We start from the raw sequence: 27,217 nt of genomic DNA on the forward strand, positions 1-27,217 counted from the left end.
CTTGATCAGTCTATAAGTATCTACATGGGAAACAGAAATGTGATAGTACAAGACTCTTCAAGGTAGTGAAGGTATAACAAGATCAAGTGTATGGAAGTTGAAGCTAGACAAATTTAGACTGGAAATAAGGCCTACATTTTAACAGGGAAAGTAATTAATCACTGAAACAATTTACCAAGGGTTGTGGTGGATTCTCCGTTACCGGCCATTTTAAAATCAAGATTGGACGTTTTGCTAAAAGATCTACTGTGATTCAAACAGGAGTTAATTCAGGCAAATCCTATGGCCTGTGCTGTGAAGGAGGACAGAGTAGACGATATTGGTATAGACTGATACAGTTTGTTCAGGAAGGACAGTTAGGGAAGAAAGGGAAGAGGTGTTGCCTTGTATGTTAAAGATGTATTCACTTGCACCAAGGTTGAGACAGAAGTGTAAGGCAGACCTACTGAAAGTCTCTGCATAAGGATAAAAGTGGTACAGAACAAGGGTGATATCATGGTAGGGGTTTCCTTCTTCCTAACCAGGAAGAAGACGTGTATGAGACTTTTTTTAAACAACTAACAAAATCATTCAAAATACAGGACTTGGTGATGATGGGGGACTTCACCTGTCCAGACATCTGCAGCAGGGTATAGATTATCCAACAAGTTCTTGTAATGCACTGGGGACAACTTCTTGTACAGAAAGTGGAGAAAGCCACTAGGGCAGGGGCTACTCTAGATTTAATTCTGACAAACAAGGAGGAACTAGTTGAGAATTTGAAGTGGAAGGCTGCTAGGGTGAAAGTGATCATGAAATGATTGAGTTCTTGATTTTAAGCAACAGTAAGAGGGAAAACAGCAGAATAAAGACAGTGGTCTTCAAGAAGGCATATTTCAGAAAACTCAGGGAATTGGTAGGTAAGATCCTGTGGGAAGCAAGTCTAAGAGAAAAAAGAGTTGAGGACAGTTGGCAGTTTTCCAAAGAGGTATTATTAAGGGCACAAAAGCAAACCAGACCTATGCGTATGAAAGATAGGAAGTATGGTAAGCAGCTACCCTGGCTTAACCAAGAGATCTTCAGTAACCTGAAACTCAAATAAGATTCATACAAGAAGTGAAAACGCGGTCAAATTACAAAGAATGAGTATTAAAAAAACATAAGTACGTAGAGACAAAATTAGAAAGGCCAAGGCATAAAATGAGATTAAACTAGCTAGAATATAAAGGGTAACAAGAAAGCATTTTACAAATACATGGAAAGCAAGAGGAAGACCAGAGATAGGGTACGCCCATTACTAAATGAGGAGGAAAAGACAATAACAGAAAACGCAGCAGTGGCTGAAGAGTTAAATGCCTTTTTTGTTTCAGTTTTCACCAAAAAAGTTAGCGTTGATCAATGACTAACATAGAGAACAACAGTGTAAATGAAGTAGGATCAAAGGCTAAAACAGCAGAATAACAAGTTAAGAATTAGTTAGACAAGTTTGATGTCTTCAAGTCGACAGGGCCTGAGGAAATACGTCCTCGAACACTTAAGGAACTGACTGAAGAGATCTCTGAGCCATTAGCAATTACCTTTGAGAACTCGTGGAGGATGGGAGAGATACCTGAGGACTGAAAAAGGGCAAATATAATACCTATATATAAACTCTTCGGGTAGCCCTCAATGCGAGGATGATGTCTGCCAAGGGGGTTCATTGTTGAGTTTCTAAGTGGCTGAGGAGCCCAATTCATGCTGTGACATTACACTCCATATTCTATATGGAAATGTGCTTATGATATGGATATGGCATAACTGAGAGATACTTTATGCAAGATGGCTCATTTACGATATCATTGGAAAGGTTATGATTTACTGAATGTGATAATCCACTGATGGCCCATTAGTAAAGACAATGAACTGTGAAAGAGCTTAGACTTCCTGTGGATGCTCCAGACAGCTTGCGAGCAATGGCAGCTATCACCCTGCAGAGACATGGGTCTCAGTCACCTGGTACTGGGACTTCTCTTCCTCCTCCTCCTCCTCCTCCCCCCCCCACCCCCCGCGCCCTTGGAATGTCAGTGTTTTTCCACTGGAAGACAAAGGGTTGTCACCATACACAAAAACTATAGAAGGCAGGGGAGTGGCATCATTGTGGTTCTCCTCTGCCACCCCGCTCAAAGAGACACTGGGAGTCACCTGGAAGCAAGAACTGAACCCGGGAGAGAAGAGCTGAGCCCAGGCTGGAAGCGTGTCTAGCCTGTGAGTAATAATACCTGAAGTTACAAGCTGCAGGCCAGTGCAGCACGCTTTCAAGGATCTCTGTAATCTGCCTGAAACAACATTTAAGGTGAGAAATGACTATTTGTAGTCAATTTCTTTAGTGACTCAAGCTTAGTTTGTGTGTTTTGTTTTATTTGCTTAATAATCTGCTTTATTCTGCTTGCTATCCCTTATAACCACTTAAAATCAGCTTTTTATAGTTAATAAATTTGTTTTGTTTATTATTAAACCCAGTTTGTGCAATTTTTAACTGGGGAGGGGACACAAAAGGGTTCATATCTCTCTTCATATTGAGGAAGAGGGCAAATTTTTATGAGCGTGCAATGTGCAGATTGTTTTATACAGTGCAAGACAATATACCTTTAGGTCTGCACTCTAAGGAAGGTGGGCACCTAAATGCTGAGGCAAGTCCCTTAAACTGAGTCTTCCCAGAGCTAATCTGAGTGTCTGTGTTTTTCTGCAGCTGGGTGTGGCCCTGCCTGTGTATGTGCTGGAAGAGGTTTAAGAGCCTGGCTCAGCAAGAGGGGCCAATGCTGGCAGAACAGGCGGGCTCAGTGGTATCTCAGCACATCAGGTGGCACCCTGAAGTGGGGCAACTCGTCACACATGCCCTGCAGATTTTCCCACAGAAGTGACAGGTGTAATCTTGGAGGAGACATAGTTGTTGACTGGACAGTTGTGCCTTTTCTTTCCTCCTTTGTCACTTCTCTGTCTCATGAGCACATCTGTTCTCCTCAAAATGAGCTGTGGCTTGGTCTATAGGATGGTGCCACTGTGTTCTGTTCTGCGCCGAGTCCTCCCAGTTTGTTGGGTTGATGCCTTCCTTTTTAAGATGTACTTTCAGTATGTCTTTGAAGCACTTCCACTGCCCTCTGTGAGCCCTTCTTCCTTGACTTAACTGAGAGAAGATTACTTGCTTCGGGAGGAGAGTGTCAGGCATACGTACATAGTGGACAGCCCAGCGGAGTTGATGTTTCGTGACCTGCACTTCTATACTGCTGATGTTGGCTGCAGAGAGCACGCTGATGTTGGTGTGTCAGTCTTCCCAGCTGATCCTGAGAATCCTCCTGAGGCAGCGGTGCTGGAACCTTTCCAGCTGCTTGAGATGTCGTCTGTAGGTTTCCCAGGTCTCACACCCATAGAGAGGGGTGGGGATGACAACTGCCTTGTAAACCAAGATCTTGGGGCCTGTTAGCAGATCCCTATCGTTGAAGACTCATTTGAGTAGTCTTCCAAAGGATGTGCTGGCACAGCAGATCCTGTATTCAATTTCTGGGTCAGTGCTGGCTGTTTGGGAGAGGTGGCTACCAAGGTATGGAAAATGGTTCACATTTTCCAGGAGTTCTCTGCCGATGGTGACTTGTGGAGTACAAAGAGTAGTCTGTGCAGATGAGGGCTGATAGAGTACCTTGGTTTTCCCGATGTTGAGAGGGAGACCCAGGCTGTGATAGGCATCTGCAAAAAGATTTAGGGTGTTTTGTAGGTCAGCCTCTGTGTGTGCGAGAATGATGCAGTCATCTGCATACTGATCAGTGATGCTAGTTCTCATGATCTTAGATTTTATTTGGAGATTGAGGAGGTGCCCATCCTCTCAATACTCAATCCCGATTCCATCAGGAAGGTGGTTGCGGATCACGGCAGAGTGTTGGAGCAATGACACAGCCCTGCTTGACACCAGTGTGAATGATGAATGGTTTCATCTCTGAGCTGTTGCACAGAATGGTGGCAGTCACTCCATCATGGAGTAGTCTGATGATGAAAATGAATTTCTGTGGACAGCCAAACCTACACAGCACCTTCCATAGGGCATTGTGGATAGGGAAAAGCGGCTTACCCATTGTTACAGTATTCATGAAAGGGGAGAAATCTTTGTGTGGGAACTATAGCGGTATTGCTGTCCTCTCCATCGCAAGAAAGATCCTTGCCTGGATCCTACTAAACCACCTCCCTGAATCACAATGTGGCTTCAGGCCATCCCAAGGCACAACTGACATGATCTTTGTGGCATGACTGATTCAGGAGAAGTGCAGAGAGCAACACCAGGAACTGATCATGTTGTTCATCAACCTAACCAACGCCTTTGTCTAGATCTATAAAAAAGGGAATAAGGACAACCCAGGGAATTGTAGACCAGTCAGCTTAACTTCGATACCCGGAAAGATAATGGAGCAAATAATCACACAAGCAATTTGTAAGCACCTAGAAGAAAATAAGGAATAATACGGGAGAGGGGAGCCCTAGGCTTCCACCCAGCTAGCTTGGGAGCTCCAGAGATGTCAGGCTCTCCCCTCTCTCAGGAGCAGTAGTAGAGGATACCACCCCCCCCCCACCCAAAAGCTGGAAATTGCAGGCAGTAGTGGTCCCTGCTCCTCCAGGCCAGCTAGGGACTGCAGATGCTGGACCTTCCCTTCCTCAGACCACTGGGAGATGTGACAGTGACTTTGGCCCCCTTTCTACCTCCTGTAGAGTGCCAGAACCAATGACCCTTTCCATCTCCCCCAGTAACTGGGGCTCTTGCTCATACGGACCCCTGCAGCAGGAGCCAGCTTCTTCCCCAGGCTGCTCTTGTTGTTACCTCAAGGAGGAACCAGGAGGCTCCCTCTCCTCTGGACTGTTGACTTTGGCTGTTCTCTGGCCCTCCAGCCTTGCTGAGAGTACTGGCAGGGCTCTCTGAGCAATGGAAGGGTGCCCCTTAAACCTTGGCATAATGGCCTCCTAGAATAGTTTGATCTGCCCCAGTGAGTGCTGCTCCTACCTCTGCTTCAGGCTCTGTGCAGACATGATTGCATTAGTTGCACTCAGGGTCATGTTTTCAAGCTCTTATTCACACTTGTAACAGAATAACTGGCCCTTTATATGAAATCGGTCTCAATTATTCTGTTCTAGTCCAGGTGCACGCTAGTGGGAGACAGCCCAAAGTCAAGCGAGAGCTCAGAACCCAGAGCTGAGAAAGGGAGTGAGTCCAGCGAAAAAGCTCATAAGAAGAGCAGGACTAGGTTGAGAGCTTTAGCAAGGGGATGTCGTTGAAGGAGGGAGAGTTCACTGGTGAACAGTGGAGCCAAATCAGGCTGGTAAAGCAGAAGGCAGGAAGTAAATTGGGGGAGTCACCTACAGACTTCTCTAGGTCAGAGAGCTATGCCCAGAGATGGCTGGAGAGGGCTGAAGGCTGGAAGCAGAGGAGGGAGATGCCTGTTGGCTCTCTGAGCCAGAGAGCTGAAGCCGAAGGGCCAGAGCAGGCTGAATCCTGGTGAATGATTAACTTGCTGGTGTCTCCATGTAAGATCTAGAGCCAGGCCTGAGAATGAAGCAGGGCAGAGAAGCACCATAGCTAGTGGGGTTGGGGCAAGGCATCGTGTGAGACACCAGAGCCGTACCTGGGGGAGGTATGGTGAGAAATGCTAGGCTGTACCTGAGAGTCTAAAGAGAGACGCTGGACCATGGTGAGAGATGTTCAGAGCTGTATGTGGTGTGTTGGGATTTGAAAGAATAAATGTGCTGTTCTGACTGTGCTGGGGAAATCTGAATTGTGTTGGTGTGGGACGTTTTGTAATAAATTAACCCCAGTAATAGCTATTTATACTTGGAAAACTTGTTTGGAGTTACTGGGAACTCTGGAAGAAACAGGAAACTGAGGCTAGTGCGCTGGCCTACTTCAGGTACACCTGCCAGGCATACACCGCTTTATCACATATGGTGGAGAATATGGACAGGCGATCGGTGCCTGGAAGAGGGAAATCGAGGCTGTGGGCTGTTGAGGCCGCAAAGGGGAACCTAGGAGACAGCCACCTGATGACAGTACCATAAGGGCTAGAAACATAATTTAAAAAAACCAAACCTCAGAACTCAGTCTGATAGCATCACATGTCTCTGCAAGCCAGGGCCCTGGGAATGTGCCTATTGTGCCTATATCTAATCTGGTCCTGAGTTTGTTACACAGTACAAGAGCCTTGTCAAGTTTTAGAAGAACTGTTTTTAAAAGTTAATGAACTTGCTTATAAGAGAGATGATTTTATGAAAACCTTCAGTGCTGAAAGCAATGGCTTGGCAGCTTTTTATTAGAGAGAGTCTTTTAACAGATACTGTGCACTCCTGCTGCTCTCCTAATGTGAAAACAGGAGACATTTGAAGAATGCTGCTGTTTAATAGCGCCAGGAAAGGGTCTCTGTTTTCTGCAATAGGAGAGTCGAAAGCTGGAGAGGAGAGAGTTTCTCTGTGCCCCAGTGAAATGAGAAATGATCAGAGCCGTCAGATAAGAAGGAAGACTTAAAAGCTCACTGCCATGTTTTAATGGAACTGTCAGTTCTTGTTTCTTCTCTTAATCCCTTCAGAATAGAAGGAAATCAGGAAAACTTGAAGCTTTTTCTGTTACAGCACATTTGTGTGATGAAATTAAGACTAAAAATGAACTTGTGAGGCTGAAGATGGTGATGAGAAAAGAACCAGCAGTTACTGGCTATATAAGACTCATCTGGGGGCTTCAGATTGGCTAGTCTTTTACAGATCAAGTGTTTTCTAAAAAGAGTTTTTATTTCTTGCATTCTTGCACTTTTGTAAATGTTATGAAAATTAGAGCTATTTTTGGAGAGTTCATTCTCTGTGTCACTGGGTATAATGGAATAGTGCTGGTGACCTACTTCTATGCCTACACATCTAATTAAAGCACTATGCTATAGGGATATAAAGCAATTGGCAGAAGTAGTCTTCTCAGTTTTTTGGTTTGGAGTATCTGCACTGCACAATTTAATTTGAGGCATGTTGTTTTTTCTCATTTTCTGATTAAAACAGCTCCTATTTGATGGAGAAACCACTGTTGTGACTTTTTAATAGGAAGAATCAAATATGTTGCAGAGAAATCAATATCCCAGTTTGTCTAGGTTAACAACCTTATTGTACAAAGAACCAAACAAAAATAAATGCAGCACTCACCTGTTTCTGCAAACATGGTTGTGTTTTATTCTTCTTCGAGTGATTGTTCATGTGTATTCTACAATAAGTGTGCGTGCTTGTCATGTCCACCGGTGCTGGAAGTTTTTCCCCTAGCAGTACCCATAGCGGGGAGCGCCCCCCGCGACCCCTGCAGTGGTGCCCGCCTGCCGTGGTATAAGGGGAGCTGCGCTCTCAGTTCCTTCTTCCCACCAGTGAAGGTGCGTTGGAAGTACTCTGCTCCAGCTTTGCTGTAGCTCATCCCCAGAGCTGTTCGTTCGTTCGGTATTAGTACCTGTAGTTAGTTAGCTGTTTAGATAGTCGGTGAGCCCGGGCCAGGGCATGCCCCATGCCCCGGGGTTTAAGTCGCGCAGCTCTTGTAGGCGTTCTATGCCAAGAAGTGACCCGCACGCAGACTGTTTGCACTGTTTGGGAGAAACCCATATCAGCAAAAGGTGCAAGATATGTAAGTCGTTTAAGCCTTGGACCAAAAGAGAAAGGGACATTAGGCTCCAGGCTATCCTGATGGAGTCGGCGCTGACCCCGACTCTGGCACGCCACTCCGAACCGGTACCTGGCATCGCTACACGGCGTCCTTCTGGTGCCATCGACCAGTCGGCACTGCTTCCCGTCCACGAGGCATGCCAAGAGGGCCAGAAAGACTCACTCTTCGCAGCGGCACTGAGGAAAGTCTGGAACAGAGGCTAGGCCCATGTCGGGCAGTCCTCGATCTCCACTGGGCCCCAGGTCTCCGACTCACATTGAGTGGAGTAGCCCGGCCCCTTCGGAACAGGCCTCTCTGGATGCCATCCACGCCTGAAGCCCTCCAGCCAGCCTGGGATGTTATGTCCATGCTGGTGCCCGGAGCGCTGCCGATATCGGCCCCATGCTCCAGAGGCAAGCCACTACTGGGATCTCCGCAGTTGCCTCTGGCCCGGTACCGGTCTTGGTCAAGGGAATGTTCCCGATGCCGTTCACTGCCCAGCAACCATTTGGGGCAGAGTCCAGGGGGATCGACGCCGACCAGACTGTCTGGCTGGTTTCCATTGGGCCGGGACTCTCGGCACCGCTCGTCCTCAAGGAGTGAATATTGATGAGACTGCGGAAGGCGTCACCAAGGGTCCTCGTCTCGGAGGGGGTACTGCAGTCGGTCATGGCACGGTCATTGATGCCGTTCCCACTCGGACTCCCGCTCCAAGTCTCTGCCAAGACATTGCAGCCCCGGGCGTCGATCACTGGCATCTCGCCGTCGTGGGTCTGCCCGTCGAGGCTGTTCACAGAGCAGCTGTTACCATTGGTACCAGTTCTCCACGTCGAGATTGCAGTCCTGTGGCCAATGTAGATCCCGGCACCACCGCTCCTCCCGGTCCAGAGACAGCAGTAGATATTACGCCAGCCCGGCCTCCATTCGTAGCCGTCCTTCGAAGGGCCAGGCCAGCCAACTCGAACAGCCGGCTCCACCGGTACCACAGCAGATGCAGTGGCACTGAGCATTGTGGCCAGCCCAATGGTACCAGTGGGCACCATGGACTCCGGTTCAGCCCCCGGTGGGAGCTCGCTCGGTGGCCAGAGCTTCGGAAGCACTGTCGGCCTCCCTCTCCAGACCCCCGAGAAAGGAGTTGGTGGGACGTATGTCCTCAGCACTGTGCCCAGAGTCCGACCAGGTGGTGGACCCTCCGGTGCTGGCCGATACCCAGAGCACTGCACCGGCCTCCTTGCCCTGCCTGGAGGAGGCGATTGCGGCCCCGTCCCCCTCCACCCCGCAGGAGGACTTCAGGGCCCATCAAGAACTCTTAAAGAGGGTGGCAGTAAGCCTCCACCTCCAGGCAGAGGAGATGGAGGAGCCCTCCGATTCCCTGTTTAACGTGCTGTCCCTGTCGGCACCGGGTAGGGTACCCTTGCCCCTCCGTGAAGGGGTGGCTAAGATTTCAAATGCCCTGTGGCAAATACCGGCCTCGTTGGCTCCCATCTCTAAGAAGGCGGAACGCAAGTATTTTGTACCCACTAAGGGGCATGAGTACTTGTATACCCACCCAGCGCCAACTCCCTGGTGGTCGAGTCGGTCAACCACAGGGAACGGCAGGGTCAGCCAGCTCCGACCCCAAAGAACAAGAACTCTTGGAAACTGGACTCTTTCGGAAGGAAAATTTATTCATCTTCGAGCTTCCAGTTACAAGTGGCAAACCATCAGGCTCTCCTGGGCTGGTACGAATTCAATCTGTGGGGCTCCCTGCCCAAGTTTGAGGACTCCCTCCTGGAGCGCGATAGGAAGGAGTTCTGGGCACTAGTGGAGGAAAGGGCAGCGGCTGCTAGGGCATCCCTGCAGGCAGCCTCGGATGTTGCGGACATGGCCGCACAATCCATGGCCTCTGTCGAGTCCATGAGACGTGCGTCATGTCTCCTGCTCTTTGGGCTGTCCAGCGTTGCACCGTCTTCCATGCAGGATCTCCCGTATGATGGGAAAGCTCTGTTTGCGGTGGAAACAGATACAAGGCTGCATGGTATGAAAGACTTCCACACGACCCTCCAGGCTCTGGGCCTCTATGTCCCAGCTCCGGCAAAACCTAAGTTCAAGCCGCAGCAGACTCCCGCCCAGGCTGCCCTCCCAAAGTATGAGGCTGCCCATAAGAAGCAGCGGGACTATAAGAGATGCCCTCAGAGGCAGTCTCAGCGTGCCTCCCAGCCTGGGTCCTCCACGGGCAAGCAGCCAGGGAAAAGGTGCTTTTGACAGGACACTCAGGGGCACCCTGCCAGTCCTCATCAGGGATCCACCCCCAATAAAGCTCCCCTTCTCCAACTGGTTGTGTGCTTTCCTCCCAGAATGGTCACGGCTAACCTCGGACTGATGGGTCCTCAACACCATCCCCGGGGTTACACCCTCCTGTTCACTTCCTCCCTGCCCAACTACCACCCGCCCCCATTCCTCCTGGGGGACCCCTCGCAAAAAGCTCTGCTCGAGCAGGAGGTGGGGCGGCTCCTAGGACTAGGAGCAATACAAGCGGTGCCTGAGGAGTTCGTGGGCAAAGGGTATTACTCCCGTTATTTCCTTGTCCCGAAGGCCAAAGGGGGGCTCAGGCCCATCCTGGACCTGCGAGGTCTGAACCAGTACATGGTGAAGCTCAAGTTCCACATGGTTTCCCTGGCCTCCATCATCTCCTCCCTTCGTGGTGGGACAGAATCACTACCAATTCACGGTCCTCCCGTTTGGTCTGTCCACTGCCCAGGGTGATGACAAAATGAATGTTGATGGTAGCGGCCTACCTCAGACAGTGGGGGGTCCAGATATTTCCCTATCTGGACGATTGGCTTGTCAAGGGCACCTCCCGGTTGCAGGTGAGGGATCACATGGCACTCCTCCTGTCCACGTGCACCACCTTGGGCCTGTTGGTAAACAACACCAAGTCCACATTAGTCCCAGTCCAACGCATGGAGTTTATCGGGGCACCCATGGATGCAGCATCAGCCAGGGCCTCTCTCCCGCCAGACAGATTCGAGACCCTGAAAGGTCTCATCGACTCGGTCACAAGGTTCCCGGTGACAACAGCCAGGGTTTGCCTGTAGCTCTTGGGTCACATGTCAGCATGCACGTATGTGGTCCGTCACGCCAGACTCAGGATGAGGCCCCTCTAGCTCTGGTTGGCCTTGAAGTTCTCCCAGGCCATGGACAGGATGGACAAGGTCCTCACCGTGCCAGACTCTGTGATCACCTCCCTACGATGGTGGTCCGCCCCGAACAACATGCTCCAAGGCACAGGGCCCCATCATCAGAGCTAGTGTCCGATGCGTCGGACCTGGGTTGGGGGGCCCATGTGGGGACATTTCAGACCCAAGGCCTGTGGTCAGCTCAAGACCTGACCCTACATATAAATGTCAGGTTGCTCAGGGCGGTGCGGCTGGCGTGTATGGCCTTCCGTTCGCACCTGGAGGGCAAGGTAGTCAGGGTCCTCATGGACAACATGGCCTCGATGGCCTATATCAACAGGCCATGTGGGGCCTGATCCTCTGCCACGAAGCCCTCAGGCTGTGGGATAGCCCAGAACGAGAGGGCAGATTGCTTGAGCAGGGATTTTTCCTCGCAACATGGGTGGTCCCTCCACCTGGAGTGGCTCACCGGCTCTTCCGAAGGTGGGGAACTCCGCAGGTGGACCTATTTGCGACTCGGCAGAACCGGTGATGCTCCCGGTTCTGCTCCAGTGGGGGCTTGGGGAGGGGCGCTATCTCCGATGCCTTTATCCTGTCCTGGTCAGGCTGGCTTCTCTACGCCTTTCCCCCATTCCCTCTAATCAGCAGGGTCCTGGAGAAGATAAAGACAGACAAGGCCCGGGTCCTCCTGATTGCCCCGGCATTGCCCAGGCAGCATTGGTACGGGACCCTCACAGGCCTGGGGGTAGCTCCGCTGTGGCAGTTGCCGCTCCGCCCAGACCTGCTCTCTCAGGACCAGGGCTGCCTCCTCCATCCCAGCCTAGCGGCTCTTCACCTTACGGTATGGCTGCTCAGTGGTTAGGTGGAGAGGAAAGGACATGCTCAGAACAGGTTCAGCATGTCCTCCTTGAAAGTAGACAGCCCTCCACTCGCCGCGCTTATTTGGCGAAGTAGTCCCGGTTTTCTAGGTGGGCGGTGGACCAGGGTGACTCCCCTGTGGCCGCCCCGATCCAGCTTATTCTTGATTACCTCCTCCACCTGAGGGCCTAGGGCCTGGCGCCCTCGTCAGTCAAGGTGCACCTGGCAGCCATATTGGCCTTCCATCCATCGGTGCAAGGGCACATGGTATTTTCCCATGCTATGATTGGCCTGTTCCTTAAGAGTTTGGACAGTCTTTTTCCGTATTCTAGACCCCCGGTCCCACAGTGGGACCTAAACCTAGTGTTGGCTCGTCTCATGGGGTCCCCATTTGAAGCACTGGCCACGTGCTTCTGCTCTCACCTCTCATGGAAGGTGGCCTTCCTGGTTGCAATCATGTCGGCCAGGCGAGTCTCGGAACTCAGGGCCCTGACTTCTGAGCTGCCGCAGACGGTATTCTATAAGGACAAGTCCAGCTCCACCCACACTCCGCATTCCTCCCGAGGGTGGTCTCCGCCTACCACATGGGTCAGGACATTTTTCTACCAGTTCTTTCCCCAATCTTCACGTGTCCAGTGAGGAGTGCCGTCTCCACAAGCTCGATGTGCGGCGGACTCTGGCTTTCCACCTCGAGTGGACCAAGCCGTTCAGAAAGTTCTCGCAACTGTTCGTCGCCCCTTGTGCGCTCAGCCGATTTCCACTCAGCAGCTGTCCAATCCTTTCATGCATCCGTTCCTGTTATGAGCTGGCTGGTGTCCCCCCGCCACCCATTGTGAGGGCACACTCGACTTGGGCGCAGGCCTCATTGGCTGCCTTCGTGCCCCCCTGTTTCCATCCAGGACATTTGTAGGGCTGCCACGTGGTCTTCGGTTCACACATTCACCTCGCACTATGCAATCGTCCCCCAAACCAGGGATGACGCCGGGTTCGGCAGGGCTGTCCTCCGTCCTGGGAACTTGTGAACTCCTACCCGCCTCCAACAGATATAGCTTAGAATCACCTATTGTGGAATACACATGAGCAATCACTCGAAGAAGAAAAGACAGTTACCTTTTCCGTAACTGGTGTTCTTTGAGATGTGTTGCTCACATCTATTCCACATCCTGCCCTCCTTCCCCTCTGTTGGAGTTGTCCGGCAAGAAGAAACCGAGGGTGGGGGGAGCGTGTAGCTCCCCTTATACAGCACCAGGAGGCGCCGCTCCAGGGGTCGCTTCCCCCCCGGGTACTGCTAGGAAAAAAACTTCCGGCACCGGTGCACATGGCGAGCATGCACACTTATTGTGGAATAGACATGAGCAACACATCTCGACGAATACCAGTTACGGAAAAGGTCATTCTCTTTCACAGGCTCAAAGCGGGTGTCAATGTTTCCAATAAAAACTGAGGCACTGGAGGAGGGTCCACGTCATTTGTGACATGGCACCTTTCATTGCTGACACTTTCTCTTTTTGCTCATCTAGTTTATAGTTTATTCTGAATCCTAACTATGCTTGTGGAAATGGGGATGAATTATTCAGCACAGCAGTTGGTTGGTTTACAATGGAATAACAATCCCACTGCAGCAATTGACCATGTCTCTGGGTGTTTGGGCCTCAGAGAGAGAATTACAAGCTGTTTTTCTGGAGCGGCTAGTACTCTTCATGCCCAATGTACTTTCCTTTGGACTCTCTTAGCTATAGGAGATAATGTAATGGAAACGCTGTATTGATTCGTGCTATCATGACATGTAACTTTTATAGCACGATGTGCCTATTTTGACGGTTTGCTCTTTGGCTCACCCTTCAGTGTGGCAAAGCTGCTCCATAATGCTATCCGGTTGATTTCTCCTTTGTTTATCCTTCAAACCTCTTTCCTGATTCACTCCAATACAGTGTCCTTTCCTTCAGTGCTCTCTTCTTCTTTATATGCACCGTGACAGGGTCGGGCCAGAGGGCTATAGGAGAGTAATAGAAGGCAGATATATTAGCCCCAGGCTAAGTAGGTCCCTTTTCCCTGGTAAGGTTCCAGAACAATCAGGAACCTTCTGGAGACAAGACAGGCTGATTAGAACACCTGCAGCCAATCAAGAAGCTGCTAGAATCAATTAAGGCAGGCTAATCAGGGCACCTGGGTTTTAAAAAGGAGCTCACTTCAGTCTGTGGTGTGCGTGTGAGGAGCTGGGAGCAAGAGGCACGAGGAGCTGAGAGTGAGAACGTGGACTGTTGGAGGACTGAGGTGTACCATCATTATCAGACACCTGGAGGAAGGTCCTATGGTGAGGATAAAGAAGGTGTTGTTGGGAGGAGGCCATGGGGAAGTAGCCCAGGGAGTTGTAGCTGTCGCACAGCTGTTCCAGGAGGCAGTCTAGACAGCTGCATTCACAGGGCCCTGGGCTGGAACCCAGAGTAGAGGGCGGGCCCGGGTTCCCCCCAAATCCTCCCAACTCCTGGTCAGACACAGGAGTCATCGACCTGGACTGTGAATTCAGAAAAACGGCCAAGTTGAGGGCTGCCATGAAGCTCCAAGGCAAGCACATCCGCCAATAAGCGCAAGACCCACCAAGGTAGAGCAGGAACTTTGTCACAGCACGTATCCTTACTGTGGCACTGGACATCCCCGTATTCACACCCTATACACTGCTGCAATAACGTTTGGACAAAATATGCCTTGGGAGGTATCATGTGAAAGTTAATAACACGCTCGTTATTAATATCACTGTAAAATGCATGGTTTAATGCTATATATGAAGTTATGAATTCCCTTTCTTTGATGTTACTAAGACCACACAGCCTAGCCTAGGTAAAGGTGATAAACAAGTGTGTCCTAGACAAAGGAATGTGGGTTTATCTCAATTTGTAGATTAGCCATAAACAAAGCTGTCAAGCTAAACTGGTGCGGGTTATCCTGATCCTGAATTCAAGAGACAGAGAATTACCATGGGTCCTGTACCCCAGAGAGACAAAGGAGACTGAATCTCCAGGAGGCCTTCCTGACTTTTTTAGACAAAGACAATCCTTTTGAGGATATAAGGGAGAGACTCCATCTTTATCCTTCACCTTAGGAGACAAAGGAACCAAGCGATTTGAACTCTGTGATAGGTCCTGGCCAGTAAAAATTGGAAAGGAGACTGAGTTAGAGAAACCATCTTGAAAAAAGACTGTATCATTCTAGATTCAGTTTTAGTCTTTTAGATGCATGTTTTCACTATTTGCTTGTAACCATCTCTACCTTTATCCTTTTTACTCGGTATCACTTAATCAATGCTCTTGCTTTCATTATGAATCATCAGTGGTGTGTAAGATCTGTACAGTGTGTGCTTCTAGAAAGCTAACATGTTAGAATGTTTTACTGTGTCTGTAAAGGCAGCAAACCTAACACTTTTTTGGTGAGGGTCCAGTGAGAGGGGCTGGTCCCTGCAGTAGGGTGATTTGGGGCTAGAAGGGTACTAAGGTCTGTCTGCTAGGAGTAGTAACCAGGTTGGGCAAAGCCAGCGTGAGGCTTGTGTCCTGCTGGCAGGCGGTTGGGGTCAGAGCTCTGGACCAAAGCTGTACAGCCACAAGACACCCAGGGCTACAAGGCAGTTGGTGACTGCAGGACTGGCCTTAGGGAAAATGGTGCCCTGGGTGAACTTTATTTTGCCATCCTTGGTGCTCACAGGCACATCTCCCCCATAGTTCCTGGTCTCCATGGGTTCCCAGGGCTTCCCCCCACCATCGCCTGCAGGAAGGGCTGCAGAAGGAGGCATTTATGAGCCCAGCCATATGCCCCCTGACAACTGTGCCCATGGGAAAGGGGGACCCAGAAGTTGGCCCTCTGGCTCCGGAGGGGGGAGGCCTGCTGACTCCGCAGGGCAAACCCTGGTGCCTGCACCTCCCTGCCAGGCTGGCAGCCCCGGCCGGCATCGCCCACCCTCTGCACGGCTGGTCAGGCCTACCAGTTTGCAGCACTTGGATGGCGTGTTCCCACCCCCCCGCCCCGAACATGGTGCCCTGGGCGTTCGCCCACCTTGCCCATCCCTAAGGCTGGCCTTGGCTGACCCAATCCCTTAGTGGCCTGGGTGAATCCCAAAACATCACACTTGCAACTTTCTTAATGGTCTCTCCAGTGTTCCCCATAAGTTACAGTGTGAAAAGTTGCTGCCTTCATTTCTGTTGCCAGTCAGGGGGCAGGCCTGACTCCTACAGCAGCCTGTTGTGCCAGCCTGTGGAGATGCTTAAAGCACACACTGTATCAGTTTAAGGATTTTTTTTTAAATGTAATTTTAGTTTTTTTAGGATTGAAAAGCAATTTTGTAAACATTTTCTTGTTGCAAGCAAAAACAAATTTGTAATATTATCTTGTCCTCTTCAACGTACATATTAATAAGACTCTCCCTCTGTGCATCAGCTAGGAAAGAGTAATGCTGGTCTCACATATGAATTTTCTGCTGAGACTGCACCCGTTAAAAGGTCAGGTTTGTGAAGCTACAGTGCTGGAAAGAAAATAAATGATTTATTGTGCTAGGAGGCCTGCCTGAAGAGATTGGAAATATTTCTTCATTCTCCTGGTCTCAGATTGTAGTTACAGCTCTGCATGAGGCTTATTGTGTGAAACTGAAATGCCTTGCAGTGGGTACTTCATAAATGGATTAAATAATTCAATAATCATAGCTCTATGTAAACACAGTGGTGTGGGAGGGTGTATTATGTGATGTAGCCAAGATATCCCAGCTTTTTAGATAAAATAGTAGGAATACTGTTATTCTGCAACCTGGACATACAATTAGCTGTTCAACTGATTTGGGTGCAGAGTTGTAAATTACTGTACAACCAAAATTATTATGAGACCAAACATGAAGTAAATAACTTCCTAACCTCTCAGCGCTATAAGCTGTTAAATGAGAGACCCAGCTCCAAGCTCAGGTGGAACCTTGGGATAGTCACACTGCTGCCTGGGGACTGAAGACAGTTCCAGGGGTGATGCTCCCAAGACTCCAGCAGACGATGTTACAGCGTGCACAGTCTGTTTGAATACCCTTGCCGTTGGTGATAGAGCAGTGTTGCTTTTTCTGTGCAATATGCTTTCTCCTGCAACCCAATTATGAGAGCAACATACAGATTCTTGCTGTGGGCAGAGCAGAAGGAAGAAGAGAGGTGAATTATATGAGGGTCAGAAAAGGCAGTTCAAAGCAAAGAGAGGTGAAAACCCTACTGCTCCCACTTTGACACTGCTTTAGGTGGCAGCCTGCCTGTGTATAAGGAAATGGCAAGGAGCTCAGATTCTTATATAAGACCCACTGTTGCACAGAAAAAAGAAACTTAATTCAAAATCAGCCCCTGGAAGTATGGAGTCATTGAAGTGCAGTGTAATTCTGTTAATACAAGTACAATCTAAAGCCAGTTCTGTTAGAGTAAAACTTTGGTAATATAAAGGTTTAATTCCTTCATCACACATTGTTGGCATATCCCTCAGACCCTCCTTAGAAATATGGAACTGACACAAAAATAGATAATAAAAAGCTAGCTGGGATTGCAATAGTCCTGAAAACCTGCCGTTGACTCTGTCTTTGGGTATCCTTTGCATTCAGTGTGCTTGGTACTTACTCATGGGAGAGAGAGCCTGCTGTGGTGTTCACCAGTGACCCTGGCAGATGAGAGAAAGATGCTGTTACCCAATTCTAAGGAAGCTCCATCCATGACTTTTGCCAGAAAGAGGGTAGTTCTGTTGTGTGCCTATACTGGTGTGAAGATGGGGGTAAATGCGAGCTCTGGAAAAAATGCAGATCTTCTCGGAGCTGAAGCTATAGAAGGATATTTGAATGTCATCTATTGTAGTTTAGTGTGACTGACTCGCTGTGTTTAAGGCAAATTGGCAATATGATTGTAATTTCACATTTCCTAGTTAGTATGTTGAAGTTTAATGGGTTCTGAGTACAATGGAACCTTGGGAGAGCTGAGCTATCATGTCTGAATCAATTTTCTTGATTGGGAAGGCAAAATGATCAAAGTCCATCTCACTTTGGAGCTTTGAGATGCATTCCTTAGCCTGCTTTCATGTTAGTGACATCATCCACAGTAGCAGCAGAATCACAGAAATCTGAGGGTTTAAGTTCAGGCCAGAAGTCTTTCTGTTCACCTTTGAAATGAATATATTTCTAATTTTTAAATCTACTTAATTCTGTTAAGGGCTAGGATCTCAATCAGTTTTCTATGACAGTTTTTTAAAGAGCATTTCTGTTGACCCTCGACTTCTGGATTCTTCTATTTGGATCAGCAGACTACTCCATATCAGAAGTGCTATTTTAGGAGGCTGTGTCGATCCCAAAAGGTGCTATAGGTGTTGTGATAACTTGAAAAATCCCTTACAAGTTCTAGAAGACTGATAGCCGTTATAAAGAAGCTTATTGATCGTGTAGAGGTGGCTCAGTTTCTGTTTGTTATTAATGAGTTGAACAAGATTGCCCAGTAGAGACTTACAGCCTGTCTGTTTTAATTTAAAAAACTCCTATATCATTGGTGGGGGGAGGGGAAGGTGCAGGAATCTCACTCTTCGCTTACAACAGTAAGCTGAGATTTCTGAGAGCAGTCAGAGAAGAATACTAGCATGAAAGTTTGCTAAATTGTCCCAGGTCATTAAAGGACAAATCCTGTTCCTATTCAAGTAAATGATAAAAGTCCCATTGACTTCCCTGGGAGCATGATTTTGTCTTAAGAGGTCTGGAAAAATAACCTTGGTGCTCCTAAAAGGATGTTGCCTTGAAAAATTGCTGTGGATGGTCTTGTTAGTTGCATAATATTGTGATAGTCCCTGTAGGTAGCACCCTTATTGTTGAGGGTAAATTGAAGAAATAAAGCTTGTTGTGATGCTCTGCAATGTAAAGTTTTACAAGTTACTGAACAAAAAACAACTGAAACAAAAGAACAAGAACAACAACAAAAAACCAAAACAAAATCTTGTATTTTGAAATATCCTAAATATGAAGCTTGAAAAATCCACTCACCTGGGATGAGTATGAAACTTTCCTGGGCAAATGGTATTAATTTCTCCAGAATCAAATATTTCATTTTAAAAAAAAAATCTCTAAGCCCTCATGATTGTGTCTTTGGGACCTGGCAGCAAAAGTCTCTTTTACCCTGGCTAGAAAGCTTAATGCTCAAACTAGCAGCTGCCTAATCCTGCCTAAATATGATTGCCTGTCATTTCTTTAATTGATCACTAGCCACTACCAAAGTTTTTAATCTTTTCCGTACTATTTACACGTGTCATGAACTTGTGGTTTTGATATCTTGTGGCAGTGAGTTCCAAGATTGTATCAAGAATTTAAAAGGGGTTAGACATTTATGTGAACAGTAAGAACATACAGTTACATAAGAGAAGATTTTAAAAATTACAAGGGATGTATATCCTTATGCTTCAGAGTATAAGCCAACCTCTAACTTCCTGAGGTTAGGCAGAAACTCCCCCGATGGGCATGTTACTCCATAATTATCCATTTTGTGGTTTTTTGCACCTTCCTCTGAAGCATCTGGTAGGATACTGAAATAGAGGAAACATTAGTCTGATCTGTTATCACAGTTTTATGTTTCTATCTACAAGTTCTGTGCCATGAAATGAAAATCTGATGATGAAAATGGAACATTTACCTCACGAATACTTCCTGTTTTATGTACCAGGATATGCTAACAATAAATAATTGACGTAGAACATACCTGTTTTAAAATCTCTTTGAACTAGTTAGCTGTTGCTATTTTTAAACCAATTAACTATTATGTAATTATTGCCGACCACAGATAGAACGCTGTGTAATGTCTATCCCTTGTTATTAGTTTTGTGTTACTGTTTAAAATAGAAATAGAAATTAAAAATAGAAATATTTTTTCTTCAAAATGTGAAAAAATAGTGAATGTTGTTATAATGCTGAAAATAAATGACTGACTATTGCTTTGGGTATTTGCTACTGAACTGCACTGCCCTTTAAAAGGCAGATATGAAACAACTTTCGGAAGTACTAAATAAATAAGGGATTAAGTACCCACAAACTGGTAGACGTGGGAATTCAGATGAAAAAAACATATTCCCTTATTGCTTTTTCTTAATTAACACTCTGTTTTTTAAACGAATCCTGGCACTGGTTAGGACATGTCCAGAATCCATTCCATTTTAACTCTTAATTAAAAAAACATTTTATATTGATCCAGTGCTTGGGGTTAGTAGACCAGGAGACCAATTTTAATTACACACTTACCCAAACTAGCATCCATTTACAAGAATGACAGCTCCTGATGGTTATTAAGCATTATGGAGTTCTCCTGCCTTGTAACCTCAGCAGCTAAATTTGTCAAAATTAGTAATCAGGTTTCAGTTTTAGTATTATGTTGTTTAAGTAAATCTGTTTCCTTATCTAACTGAGGATGTTAATCTCTGTGCATATGAGCAGATGATAAAAAGAAGGATCTGGGCTGTTGTGGTCTCCGTTCTGGTTACTCTCTTGGTTACAACCAAAAGATTAGTAAACCATATAGATATAAAGATATTATCTGTGGGTCACAGCTACTTTCCAGCAAGGGTAGCTATAAATGCAGAAGGAAATATGAGTGCATGAGACTCCCTAACCCATCCACTGAGATATTGTATGATAGACCCAGATGGTTTTGATTTCATATGCCACAATGTATAAATGAGACTGGAAACCCCTGATTTGGAAGATTTAATCATGATATTTAAAAGCAATTATTTCCTTTCTTTGTAGCTGGTTGCTTCAGATGAGTAAGAGCAAGCATGGTTGTTTTTCAGACCACATTGATATTTTAAGAACCTGTCATCTTGCCTGGAGCTACAACAGTGAGAAACGTGCTAGTGAGTGTGACACATGACATTGTGGGCAATAGTGATGACATTTCTGAAATGAGGAATACTATATTAGCTGCCCCTTTATTACCAGCACAGCCCCTTTATTTGCTGCTGTGTACGTCGTAACACCCAGAGTCCACCTCAGATTGTGCTACAGTTGTTGCCAGCCTCAGTGCCAAAATGGAAGCAGTTAATTCAACAAATATTTTGCAAGACAAATGCTTTGTTAGAACTCATGACAAATCTGTTACTCTCACTGAAGATGGTCAATATCAAATTTATTTAATTTTCAACAGTAGCAAAGAACAGTTTCTGGATATTTTCTTTGAGATGCAAGTTCGCTTTTGTTGAAATTCCCATAATATTTCAGTGTTTTGTGCTTTTATTGGGCAAGCACTAGGAGCTGTGGGAGAGCCATGAATTTCACAATTGAAATATGGACCAGCAATAAAAGAATCTGATATGTATTTTAATGCTCTTTAGCTCCTCCACCATCATCCACTGTAAGCACTGCAACAAGACCCCAGTGAAGATGCACTACATGAAAGTTTTATGTGGGGGGCCTTGCAATAAAAATCTGCCAAAAGAACTTGAAACAAAACTGGAAATGGCTTTCCTCCCCGGGACTGAGAAAAGGGTTCATTGCTACTGACTGCGCTTGTTGATGGCAGCTTCACACACAGCATCTTTTGCACTTTTTACTTCAGAGGGGCTCCAGAAGAACAGAAAATACAGAATTTGGTTTCTGTGAAAACATTGTGGGTTATATTGGTAATTCTCCCAATGCTGTGAATATCCTTTTTGATACAAATGCAAGGGAAAGGTTATCCAAAAAAATCTGATCCAAGATGTGACTACCATGTATAATTCTATCTTCCATGTGTTACCACGCCTTTCAAAAAGCTGCGCATGAATATTGCCTACACTATCCTGTTCCCACACTATCCAGTCTATCCCCAGCTAAGTAGAATTTGCAACCTTGTCTCATCTGAGACTTAGAAACAAAACACTTATGTAGGGTCCCAATTGAAACCATTATCTTACAGGATCAGATGTTCGGGAGGGTGTCGAGACTGTTTTGTGATTCGCACTGATGGCAGTGGAGACATACCCTATGGCTCTTGCTATTTGTGTCATATTAAAATTAAATTTATTATTTGGGGTAGGACTATGTCGGTTTTATTTTGTGAGGTACTGTCATGTTTCTGGGTGTTCAAAATGTAATATCTCCCAAAGAAGAAAAAACTTCCTAAAAACCCACTTTCAGCTGAAGCAAAGCGCAAAATGTTAGCAGAGAATCATAGACAGATGTTGAAAATTTCTTTTTTATTAGTCTTGTGTTTATCCTGTACTTTATCTCTATAGCAGATCATTTGTGTACAGAAGGCAATGCATCACTTACATTGATGGTTTAATGCATGTTTTGTGGGTGTGGATTTGTTTTAAAATTACAATACATGTTTTACTTGTTTTGGAGATGCAACAACATAATCAAAGCAACATTTGGGACATTAGTCATTTGGATGACCTGGATGAATAGTGCTATAATAAAACTATTGCTGCGTGTCATTAATTGTACTCTTAGGAATACAGGCAACATGAAACTTCCATGTGAATTATATCACTAGGTTACTCATGGTACCCAATTGCTCATAACATATCTGTAGAGTTTATGGCTGAAGACCTTGATTCTTCACAGGAAGTGTGAGGGCTAGGCAGGGAGTTGTTTGCAACTCTCTGATTCAGAAATGCCCAGCTTCAGCACAAGTTAGAGCTACACAGGTGCAATGCTAACCTCATGATTGGCATATGATCTCTCAGGAACCGTACACCAGTGGAGGATAAGGTGAAGCAATTTTTCTCCAGTTTCAGCTTTTTTTTGTAGTCTCTAGTTGTTATGGTTGTGAAGAAACTTTTCAAAACTTGAGCTGAAATGCAACTGATGTGATGTCTGTCTGAGCTTTCAGAGAGCTTGAAATGAAAGCTCTGAGATCTGAACAGAGCCATTCATTTCAGTGAGTTCCAGTTCAGATGTTGATGATATTTTCTTTTTGTGTCTACAGTAACTGTTTCACTGCTTTTCAAAGCATGTAGGAAAGGAGAGTAGGTATCATTATTAAGATCTACAAAATAAAAATATAAGGACATAGATCAAATTGTATTTTAAAGCCCTTTAATTAAAATTCTAAAATATTGGTAGATTTTTAACAATGCCAGGATGGCTTGAAAGGAGGTGCAGTTGGTTTCATTTCCTGAAGGGAAGCTTTCAAATGTTTGGAAAACATTGCCTTAAGCCTCATTCCTATGATGTCACCTGAAATCTTCCGTGGAATTACAACTTTGTTATCTTCAGCTGAGTATTATTATTCCTTTTCAGTATGCTAATAAGGCAGGGACAGCTGTCTTACAGAGAAAATTTCCGATTCAAATTACCCTGGGTGGTTTTCTTCTTAACACCCTCAGGGCCCAGAATTTTATCATGTAACAGTTGGTCTGGCTTTTTTAAAGGTAACTGTTCTAATTCTCCTCTCATATCAGTTTTACACTGATGTAACCCTATTGATTTCAGTGGTATTACTGCTGATTCACACTGGTTTAAGTGGGAGGAGAATAAGGCCCAACATTTTCAGCACCTCTGCAAATATACAGTGTCAGTAAAGGACAAACAGCGATCTATACATGTTTTATTTAATGCACATTAAGCTTACACCAAAGTGGTTAGAATTCCATGCACTTCAGTGCCTCTAGCTCCAGAATATCATATGATCTGAATACTGCATTAGTGAAACTGCATTATGTGACAAGAGATACATGGATTTTAAATATTCAATAAAGAAATTAAACTTGACTTTATTTTTTTCTAGGCATACTCTGTTTATGATGAAGACATTGGCTATTGTCAGGGACAGTCCTTCCTTGCTGCGGTGTTGCTGCTGCATGTGAGTAAATTACAAAGTGAAAGCTCTGACATGATGAAGCTGAAACCGTTTAAAAAATTTTAGTACTGTAACTTAGTGTCAGTCAAATATTCACCAATCCTAGTTTTTCTGTCCATTTTTTCCTTCCCTGTGGAATCCTTTTAGCCTGATGCCAAGAGAGAGTACATGTGGCTTATACCTCTACAAATGTGTGATTCATCTACAAATAAGAATATGAACTACTCGAATATGAAATTGCAGAGCTACTAACTGTAGTAGGTAACCTATTGCTTAAATCAGTCTCTGTACCAGATGATTGGGGGATAGCTAATGTAACTCCAATTTTTAAAAAAGGCTCCAGAGGTGATCCCAGCAGTTACAGACCAGTCAGCCTAACTTCAGTACCAGGCAAATTGGTTGAAACTATAGTAAAGAACAAATTTTTCAGACACACAGATGAACACGATACGTTGGGGAAGAGTCAACACAGCTTTTGTAGAGGGAAATCATGCCTTGCCAATCAGTTAGAATTCTTTGATGGTGTCAACAAGCATGTGGACAAGGGTGACCCAGTGGATATAGTGTACTTGAACTTTCAGAAAGCCTTTCACAAGATCCCTCCCAAAGGATCTGAAGCAAAGTAAGCAGTCATGGGATAAGAGGGAAGGTCCTCTCATGGCTCAGTAACTGGTTAAAAGATAGGTCAGTTTTCACAATGGAAAGCACTAAACAGTGGGATCCCCTAGGGATCTGTACTGGGACCAGTGCTGTTCAACATATTCATAAATAGGGCCCTACCAAATTCACAGTCCATTCTGGTTAATTTCACAGTCATAGGATTTTAAAAATCGTAAATTTCTTGGTTTCAGATGTTTAAATCTGAAATGTCATGGTATTGGAACTGTAGGCGTCCTGATTCAAAAAGGAGTTCCGGGTGGGGGGGCAGTCTCAAGATTACTGTAGGGGGGCTTTGCAGTACTGCTTCCCTTACTTCTGAACTGTTGCTGGCAGCAGTGCGGCTGTCAGAGCTGGGCAGGCAGAGAGCAGCAGCTGTTGGCCGGGAGCCCAGCTCTGAAGGCACAGCCGTTGCCAGCAGCAGCACAGAAGTAAGGATGGCATGGTATGGTATTGCTACTGTTACTTCTGCGCTGCTGCCTGCAGAGCTGGGTCCTTGGTCAGCAGCTGCCACTCTCCGGCCGCCCAGCTCTGAAGGCAGCAGCGCAGAAGTAATGGGGGCATGCTATGGTATTGCCACCCTTACTTCTGCACTGCTGCTGGTGGGGCACTGCCCTCGGAGCTGGGCGCCCAGCCGACAGCCGCCGTTCTCCGGCCGCTCAGCTCTGAAGGCAGCACAGAAGTAAGGGTGGCAATACTGCAACTTCCCTAAAATAACCTTATGACCCCCTGCAACTCCCTTTTGGGTCAGGACCCCCAATTTGAGAAATGCTGGTCTCCCCTGTGAAATCTATATAGCATGGGTAAAAGCACACAAAAGACCAGATGTCATGGAGGGAGACCAGAAAGCACAGTCTGTGATGCTTTTTTCATGGCAGTGAATTTGGTAGGGCCCTATTCATAAATGATTTGGAAAGAGGGGTGAAAAGTGAGGTGGCAAAGTTTGCAGACAGTACTGAATTACTCAAGATCATTAAGCCCAAAGCTGACAGTGAAGAGTTACAAAGGGTACATGGGTATATCACAGGATCTCACTAGGCCGAGTGACTAGGCAACAAAATAGCAGATGAAATTCAATGTTAATAAATCAACAATAATGCTCATTGCCAGACATAATCCCAACTATACATACAAAATGATGGGGGGTCTATGTTAGCTGTTACCAGTCAAGAATGATCTTGAGTAGTTCTCTGAAATGTGCAGCAGCAGTCAAAAAGGCTAACAGGATGTTAGGAACTATTCGGAAATGGATAGACAATAAAACAGAAAATATCATAATACCACTATATAAATCCCTGGTACATCCACACTTGAATACTTTGTGCAGTTCAGGTCATCCCATCTCAAAAACGATATTAGAATTCAAAAAGGTGCAGAAAAGGGCAACAAAAATGATTAGGGGTATGGAACAGCTCCTATATGAGGACAGATTAAAAAGACTGGGACTGTTCAATTTAGGAGAGAGACAATTAAGGGGGGGATATGATAGTGGTCTGTAAAATCATGAATGGTGTGGTGAAAGAGAATAAGCAAGTGTTATTTATCCCTTCACATAATACAAAACTGGGTTCATCTAATGAAATTAACAGGCGGCAGGTTTAAAACAAACAGAAGGAAGTACTTCTTCACACAGCATATAGTCAACCTGTAGAACTTTTGCCAGGGGATGTTGTGAAGGCCAAAAGTATGACCGGGGGTTCAAAAAAGAATTAGATAGGTCCATCAATGGCTATTAGCCAAGATAGTCAGGGATGCAACCCTATGCTCCGAGTGTCCCTAGCCTCTGAAGCTGGGACTGGATGACAGGATATTGAACACAGGGTAATTGCCCTGTTCTGTTCATTCCCTCTGAAGATTCTGGCATCAACCACTGTCAGAAGACAGGGTACTGGGCTAGATAGGTGGACCGTTGGTCTGACCCATTATAGCCATTCTTATGTTCTTCAGAAGCCATTAGGCCAGGAATAATTAGGTTTTGTTATAATAGAAGCTGTTATATATTTTGTCGTGGTCAGTTTTTATTTGATGGTTAAGGATACTTTTTTGGATAATTTGTGTGCCAAATTCTGAAGTTTTTAATGGATTTTCATTTCATTTTTAACCTAGTCCTCACCAGGCAAACTCTTATTGAAGTTAGTGGGAGCTTATCTGAGGGTGGGATTCTCACCCAAATGCAGCATAAGTGCCATTGACTTTCAATAGGTCTTGTGCTCCCAAGTCACTTGAGCACTTTTGAAATCTCCTCATGAGCAAAAACTGAATAAAGGATTTGACCCATTCATTGAAAGACATACTTGGCATACTTGATTGTTAATTTGTATTGTCATCTTTCATTTCCAAGATACTAGAACAGTTGAAAAATACGAGATATTTACAACCTGCTAAACAAATGTATTGATACATCTACGGAGTTAAGAAATGGGATATTGTGAAGAGCATTTTAAAAAAACAGTTATGCAGGCTGTTGCTTGTTTTCAGTGCCAGGCTTTTGTTGGTAACATCACATTAATCACTATCAGCATTTATTGCCATTTAGAGTACGGTTCTTTACAAGACCCCTAAAGATTTATCCCTAACAGAGACAGCCCAAAAGGAAAGAAGTTACTAAGTAAGATGTCTAAAAGGAAAATTCAGACTGTTGCAGGCATAAGTATTATCTTCTTAAAAGGCAACTATGACATCTTGAAGATCTAAGCAGCTGATAACCCAGTAAGAGCATTGTGGAGAGATGATTGTCTCTTTATAGACACAATTGAAACTACTGTGTCTTATAAACCCCCTCCCCCCGCCATATATTCCAAAATCAAACATTCCAGAGATATTTTACATGGCATTTCTTACCTAACAGTAGACATTTTTTTAAGTTTAGTTCAGATAAGATAAACTATTTGTGGAGACACAAGTGTTCAAAAATGAATAAGCTGCCAAGTTCCAAATATGATTAATTTTTGTTTGGCTCCCTTTATCTCCAAATGTGTGGTGTTACACTGGCATTACTGCGCAGAATTGCCTTTGAGTGTTTTTAGAGTTTGTGATGAAATTTGAAAGATATTTCTAGGAACCTTCAAATGGCAATTACACCCATCTTA

The 27,217-nt window shown here is 45.6% G+C and overlaps 1 protein-coding gene across 9 annotated transcripts in view; it reads left to right on the forward strand.

Moving 5' to 3' along the window:
• RABGAP1L (RAB GTPase activating protein 1 like) overlaps positions 1 to 27,217 on the forward strand; it is a 556,714-nt gene that overhangs the window by 357,725 nt on the left and 171,772 nt on the right. For 8 of the 9 annotated variants that reach the window (XM_007061167.4, XM_027823604.3, XM_043521568.1 and 5 more), the window contains exon 15: positions 23,400 to 23,474. In XM_007061167.4, coding sequence (XP_007061229.2) covers positions 23,400 to 23,474 — 75 coding nt within the window. Of the gene's footprint in view, positions 1 to 5,661; positions 5,685 to 23,399; positions 23,475 to 27,217 lie in introns of those variants that run through there. The other variant, XM_037907753.2, reaches the window with a different exon arrangement.

The sequence above is a fragment of the Chelonia mydas genome, chromosome 8, assembly GCF_015237465.2.
Source record: "Chelonia mydas isolate rCheMyd1 chromosome 8, rCheMyd1.pri.v2, whole genome shotgun sequence".
Taxonomy (NCBI): domain Eukaryota; kingdom Metazoa; phylum Chordata; order Testudines; family Cheloniidae; genus Chelonia; species Chelonia mydas.